The sequence below is a fragment of the Priapulus caudatus genome, unplaced genomic scaffold (assembly GCF_000485595.1).
Source record: "Priapulus caudatus unplaced genomic scaffold, Priapulus_caudatus-5.0.1 Scaffold24, whole genome shotgun sequence".
NCBI lineage: Eukaryota > Metazoa > Priapulida > Priapulimorpha > Priapulimorphida > Priapulidae > Priapulus > Priapulus caudatus.
The window spans coordinates 390,610-398,335 of record NW_014577085.1 but is presented as its reverse complement, the minus strand read 5'-3'; the positions used below and the strand labels follow the sequence as shown (position 1 = coordinate 398,335).

The window sequence follows — 7,726 nt, the reverse complement described above, 5'->3', positions numbered from 1 at the left end:
GGGTGAGGGGTGAGGGTTGTCTTGGATTTATCTCTGAAGCAGCCAGGGGGAGGGGAAGGATCTCCTGCATGTTTCTGAGAAGTAGCCAGGGGGAGGGGGCTGTATGTATGTATATGGGAATCAAACAGGGGGTGAGGGGTATATTTATGTATATGAGAATCAAACAGGGGTGAGGGCTGTATGTATGTATATGGGAATCAAACAGGGGGTGAGGGGTATATTTATGTATATGAGAATCAAACAGGGGTGAGGGCTGTATGTATGTATATGGGAATCAAACAGGGGGTGAGGGGTATATTTATGTATATGAGAATCAAACAGGGGTGAGGGCTGTATGCATGTATATGGGAATCAAACAGGGGGTGAGGGGTATATTTATGTATATGAGAATCAAACAGGGGTGAGGGCTGTATGCATGTATATGGGAATCAAACAGGGGGTGAGGGGTGTATGTATCTTTATGTAAAGCAGCCAGAACAGGGGTCAATTCATGCAGATGGGGGTGGGGGGGGGGTCAAGTCATGACTATGCCTATGTGATGATGCAGTGAGAGCTCATCAGCTTATAGTGATCGGTCTAGCTGATGCATGTGCTAGCAGCTAGTGCATGGAGGATGGAGGAAGGAATGTATGCATGGATATCACACTACTAGGGAGCGAGAGGGTAGGAAGGAAGAAACGAGTGGGGAAGGAAGGGATAGAGTGAGAGAAGGTGTTTGAATGTTTGCTCCTGGGAAAGGAGCAAGGAAAAAAAACAAAGGACAACTAATGCACACATATTTGCACGAATTCATGTGATTTTGCTGCGACAATTTCTGCACAAATTCCAATTTTCCACATTTTAATCACAGCCTCTCTAAAGCTTGTTACAAAGGCCAGATGATAATCACACAACCTTCTATAACCTCACATCACATTGAGCATGACCCACACAACTCGCACACGCACCACGCGCACGCGCACGCGCACGCGCGCCCGCACGCACGCACGCACGCACGCACGCACGCACGCACACACACACACACACACATATCAAAAGCATCATACATATTACATGTAGTAACATGCATATTGCATGTCCATTTCTTATAAGTCACTTCATACGGATTACGTGTAGACAGTACCAGCCATAATGCGGTCTCTGGCTCCAAGCCTTGTGAACACTCTATCCACAGGAGTCAGGATGCACATCTCTGCAGGCACATAGCATCCCTGCAAAAAATTAAATAAACATTAACCATATAAAAATAGAATAGCAGGTATTCCAACAACAGTTAGTAAATTGGCAATTTATAAACAACCATGACAGTAACGGTCATGGCAAATGCCGTGGCATGTCTGACGTGTGTAAATGTTTGTGGCAGCAGATTTTTGTTGTAAATTCATGGGCTTCAGCAAGCTTCATCGACTGCGAGTAATTCTGCTACCAACGTAGAAATCAATTTTTTGGCCGCAAGGCACGAGTCATAATCTAGCTCCAGGCACTGACAGTGAAGCTTGCATGGTCAACACAAAAGAGCAGTCACAACACACAAAAGGGACACATGCCAAGTTCAATTTGCGACAGTGCTTACCCATAAAGACCTGTAATTAATTTCTTTTTATAAACTCAAGTTGACATTTTAAGGCTGTAACATGGCCGGCTACCTGCAGTCTATGTCATACACTCAATATATATGTAAAGTAATGCACAGATGTAAGGTCAGCTAATTGGATTAAATGGATTAGGGACAACTTGACTGCGTGATGGGATTACAAAGTCCCAACAGATCAGTCATCCTCTTTAACCTTAATTTACATTATGTGAGGGCACAGAACAGATTGTATCAAGAGCGTATTAAGAAGGTTACGCTCTTGATTGTATATATACATTATTTACACAATAAATTTCGATTGCACATATATAAGGGTGATTTCCGTAGTGAGTAGTGACTTTGAGTAGTTTGCACCAAGCTAATCAAAAATGTGCAAAAAGCCAAACATATTACCAAACTCGTAAAATGTGAGATAACGAATTGACACGTAAGGGCCAACGGTACTGAGGACCTGAGATAGTATAGCATATTGCCATACTTGATCCAGAATACTGAAAGCAGTCACGAATACGTGCGGTTCTATTTTGAGGTTCAAGTGCCAATATCAGACAGAATGTCTACGCTCCACAGACGTTGTAACATTGCGTACGACGTGAACGCGTCATTATGTTGTAAATAGTTATAGAGCACGCGGCCGACTGTCAGATTTTATCACCTATAGCTGCTATCACGATTCTGGCTAACTGTAACCTCCATTGCTCATGCATGCATGTGATCAGGAGTGAATAATAATATATAATAATACTATATATTATTATTCACTCCTGATTGATCGTACTGGGATACCGCGATGTGTTCTATATTATAATTAATGCGAATTACAATATAAGCCATCATACATTCCTCAAATTAAAAGTGGCAAGTAGCTCATACATCACTGTAGGTGTCACAGTCGAGCAATTCTTGTATAAATCACGTGTTAGATTTTCGATGTGTGATTTAGTTGGATCAAGAATAACAAGAAACTTTTTTTTATTAAACATTATTTTTACAAATCAGTCAAATGAAAGGTCTGCAATACAAACTGTGGAATAAGGATTCGACTACGCTCTTCGCACCCATCCCCCCCTCCCTCCTCCTCCCTCAATCAATCACTCTCTCACGTCTGACAGACCGTATATGTGTGTGTATATATTATATATATATATATACACGTATATATATATATATCAGGAGTGTATACTAATAGATTCTATTTATAGATGTCTATTATTATACCCTCCTTGTATTATTTTTTTTTTTTTTTTTTTTTTTTTTTTTTTTTATTTTTAATTTTTTTTTGTTTTTTTGTTTTAATTTTTTTTTTTTTTTTTTTTTTTTTTTTTTTTTTTTTTTTTTTTTTTTGTTTTTTACTATATATATACACACACACACGCGCCACACGCACACGCACACGCACACACACACGCACACAATTTATATTAGGGTAATTGATGGAAGCATGGAAGCAGATAGCTCTAGAACTACCTTCGCTCTGCCACAGGGCCTGTTAGACTTAGACTTTCACACCTTTGCACGTTGTAACTAATGCTGGTGCAGTTATGCTGCTATAGTGCATATATATATATATACCAGCAGCAATGTGATACGGTGTTCAGGTTCCACACTGATTCTATTCTTATTTCCTTTTCTAGTCACTTCGAACTCTAGAAACGTGACAATCTAGGGCGTGTTCTTGAGGATGGCTATCATTGTGGCTTAATTCATCTAAATGATACCATCTGAACTTAATGGTTCAGTACGGTCACTACGGTGACATGTAAGTGTTACGCTGGGTGGCGTCATGCAAACTAACAGGTTAATGGTTTGTATCACAGCGTAGACACACATAGCAGACGACTAACAACGCGTTCCACAGCTGCTCTCATGCTCACCCTCACCCTCCACCCGCATCTCTTGTTATCACTCTCATGCCTGGCTATCTTTCAGTCGCTATAGTTATTCTCTCGATATTTCTTCCACTCTCTTCACCAGATTCGTTCTATCCGCCTGTCTTGTCTCTTTTTCTAGCTTACTTGCCACTTTATCGCCTGTATTCCTACTCTTTTTCCTTCTATGTGCAGGCTTATTGTAGGATCAGACGTAGTAAGAAACTAGTCAGTTATAATTCCGTTCCCTGAACTGGCTCGCTGTATCAATTTAAATGACTATGGAGCCGAACGGAGAGCGACAAATGAGCCTGCCAAAACTGCCCGATTACCTGCAATTCATCAATCAAACTGTCCACAAATCCTCAAACCTTGCATTCATCCTCATTCACGGGAGATATATAATCTCAGCAATTGAACAAAACAACCAAGACGCGAACTCTTTATAAACCCTGTGTGTTTAAAGCCTATTTTACTGGGAAACGAACCCGAATTTACACACTAGACCACGATCATTTGTTGTACTCTTGGTCCTAACAGAGCAACCTCTAGCCATTAAGCCATCGTAAATAATTGGTAATATCGGGCAATGCGGTGACACTACGCGTCAAATTTCGGATGGCTGACGACTGAAAATTTAATAACACGTACGCTAACTCTGTTCCTTAATGGGATACGGTCACGCCACGTGGCAACAACGGGGTACGCATGGAACATCCTAGTATATTAGCTGAATATATCACACAGTAGCTTCAGCTGACATGACGGAGTGTTGAGTTTTTCGGCTAGATGCCACTTGCAGCACTATTTTCCCCTATTACACCTGTGACAGTTCGGAATGCATTCGCCTCCGACGATGACACACAAGCAAGTTGTTCTACTGCTGCTCCTCCTGAACAATTCGACAACCCTAAGAGGTAAGTGCAGATAATTGAGCTGGGTGAGGAATGCAGGGAGGCCGCGCAATAAGTTATATATAGTAATATCAGGAGCGTATAATGACAAATACGTCTTGTCATTATACGCTCCTGTTAATATATATAGTAAGATATATATATAGGAGAATGCCGTCAGGTGGTGTTTCTCTTCTGGCATTAATTCTCCTCATTCTCATTCATTCACAACATTCTCATCATAGCTATATGATCATCACGTCACTACTATACGTCATACGTCTTTTAGCGCATTATTGCTGCAAAAAACGTGATTATCAATGATTGCAAATTGTTTCATTTTTATAAGTTGATTTTAAAATTAAAACACTATTGTGAAATTTGACTTTGAATACTAAACTAAGTCAAACTTAGTTTGTTAAAACCATACGGAAACGAGAAGTTGCAAATTTTACGAAAGCTAGCTACCCTGTCAAAGAATATAAATAAACCAATATAAACAATTTGGGATAATTATAGCGCTTTCCTGCTCGATCATTTTCAACTAGTCTTAAGCTGGGTTTACACTACCGATTTTGTGTTGTCAAATTGGCGAATTGGACGAACTTCCTAACTATACAACCGAAAATCGGTAGTGTAAACGCAAAAGTTGTGCGAGCAACTGGTCGATAGCAACTAGTTGGCGAAAATAGAACATGTTCTACATACATGCACGCATACATGAACATGTTCACGCATAGTTGGGAAGTGGGTCCAATTCGCCAATTTGACAACATAAAGTCGGTAGTGTAAACCCAGCTTGACAGCAAACCCAGTTATGACAGCAGCATGCAGACATGAGCGCGTTCTTGAAAACACCACATCTACCTTCGGCTGGCTGCATATACAGTAGCCATCGATATTTCTCAATAAATCACATTAGTGTTGTTCCACTTAATAACCGGCAAACTGCGTCAGCAAATACGACCGATCGAGGCCATGCATGACCATGCACGCACCAGCCAATCTTGCAGCTATTACCAGGAATCCCTATTATCTACTCCTGCTATTACTATACTAATGCGTATCTCCAGTCACTATCATCTCGCACGAGCCTGGTTTGTAGTGTGTAGGTTTCCTACAGCAATAAGGCTCGCACGCCACAAAAATATCAAAAAGTATCAAATATCAAAAGAAATGCGTGCTTAAAAGAAAGTTAATAAGCGGCATAAGCGCATAGTAATGAATAAAGCATTCATAAGCGTCAATTAGATTAATTACGTTTATTTGCAGACATTACTTGCATACAATTTATTAATTTAAAGTTGCTTTTATAAAGTCACAGATTTTTACAGCTCCCTTATGTACCGTGATTGTGATTTTTGTTTTGTTTCGGTTTAGTGCCCTAACAACAAGTCAACAGAAAAGTGAAACTTCCCTACTTGTAAATCGAACGGAGAATTCCAATACACGCCTTTCTCATTAAAACCGACTTCAACTGGCGCGGAAATTGAATTGTGTGCAGAAATGCGCGTACAGATATTTCGCGTTTTCAGGAAGCACGTGGGCATAATGCCCAGACTTCCTTGTCACGTGACTCTGACAAGTCTGTTGGAAGATGATGCGCTAATCAATAACAAAATCATACGGATTCTTGAATAATTTGAATGCAGTGTTGTTTTCCAGTAATCACATTTAATGAAATTTTGAGCATGCTAGCCTTTCTAAATATACTAAGCCTATATTAAGCCTATATCTACATGTACAGAAATCGATAGGCATTTGAATGCAGTGTTTTTTCTAGTAATCACATTTAATGAAATTTTGAGCATGCTAGACTTTCTAAATATGCTAAGCCTATATTAAGCCTATCTACATGTACAGAAATCCATAGGCATTATACATTCTATTTAGATGAATTCTCTCCGTACGCATCCGAAAATGAGATGCAAATAAAAACGGAATACGGCCACATCATCTCTGTTCCCGCTGACCTCCCGTCAGCCCCCTCCCCCCCACACACACACCCCAGCGTAGTACACCGCATCTTCTCCTGTTCACAGCTCCCTGCCCAGCCGGATTCAGCTTCGTCGGGGATCACGGCAGCGGCTGCTACCACTTCGAGGCGCGAGGCATGAACGTGACGGAGGCGGCCGAGCATTGCAGGAGTCTGCATGCTCAGCTGCTCAGCATCGACACCCGCGACGAGTACCAGGCCGTCGTCATATGGCTCAACATCGAGCACGGTACGTGATCTCGTGCATCTATGCGATCGTACGCTAGCACACTACTACCACACTGATGCGCGGCTTCTCTACACGATTCATGAATGTCCCCCCCCCCTCACCCACTCACACACACCGCCGTGGAAAAACACGGAGACCTGCCGCCGCCTCATCAGAATAAATCGAGAGCCCAATAATGATAACGATGACGATAATAATGATGGTAGAGGATAATTCGAAATCAGGGTTGTGTTACAGAGAGCGAGAGAGGGAGAGAGAGAGCGAGAGAGAGCGTGAGAGAGAGCGAGCAAGAGAGATAAACATTAAAGTTAAATGTAGCCACACAAATACACGCGCACGCCGATGTGTCCATTCACCACCGAGACCAGAAACCAACTCTGCTGCGACAGAGTCCTAGCTGCTGCAAACGGTCTGCGCTAACTTGTTCAACTATATAATGACGCAGTTTCTGAATAATTGTTAATGATGTGTTTATTAGTATAATGTGAAATTGTAAGCAATGTGCAGGAGTTAGGAGGGTAAGGAACAGGGAAAAAATACAATTTATTTTTCGCGGGCTACTTTTCAAGCTCGGTGCATGAAATAGCCACTCTAAAATTTGGTTTGCATTGAACTCTATGCAAATTTCCGGGGGCTCTTTTTGGCATTTCGGGGGGCTAAATCGCCCCGAGCCCCGTGTATTTTTTTCACTGGTAAGAAAGCTTTTACACAGTGAAGCCAGGCATGCACACAATTAGTGGAAGTAGGTTTATTATGACAGCTTGCCATGGCTAGGTGTCTCTGGAGCAGTAGCATATCGATGTAGTGTTGTCATTAGTGGCTGAGATAATGGAAGTTTGACGACCGTTACGTGCAATGAAGCAAGTAGGAATGATGTTGCCAATAAAGCTACACGTAGGAGGAGAAAGAAAAGATGGAGGCCTGAGTCCCAGACACGGTCCTGGATGGAGCTTGGTGCAGCGAGTCGGCGCCATGGCTATATAAGGAAGCACAACACCTGAGTCGCGGCGGGTTTGGTGACAGTTCGGTCACACAGAGAGACAGTCAATGTTGAGGTAAGGCTTCGCGATCATGCGCTTCACAACCGCAGTGAGATCTACCACTCTACCGGCGAAGAGCTTTCCCGCGACAAGAATGCCTCTTCTG

General features: G+C 41.9%; 1 protein-coding gene across 2 annotated transcripts in view; it reads right to left on the bottom strand.

Annotated features, from left to right (window-relative positions):
* LOC106813892 (DNA mismatch repair protein Msh6-like) overlaps positions 1-7,726 on the bottom strand; it is a 61,389-nt gene that overhangs the window by 6,662 nt on the left and 47,001 nt on the right. For both annotated transcript variants that reach the window (XM_014818139.1, XM_014818146.1), the window contains exon 30: positions 1,124-1,211. In XM_014818139.1, the coding sequence (XP_014673625.1) occupies positions 1,124-1,211 (88 nt within the window). The remainder of the gene's footprint in view (positions 1-1,123; positions 1,212-7,726) is intronic.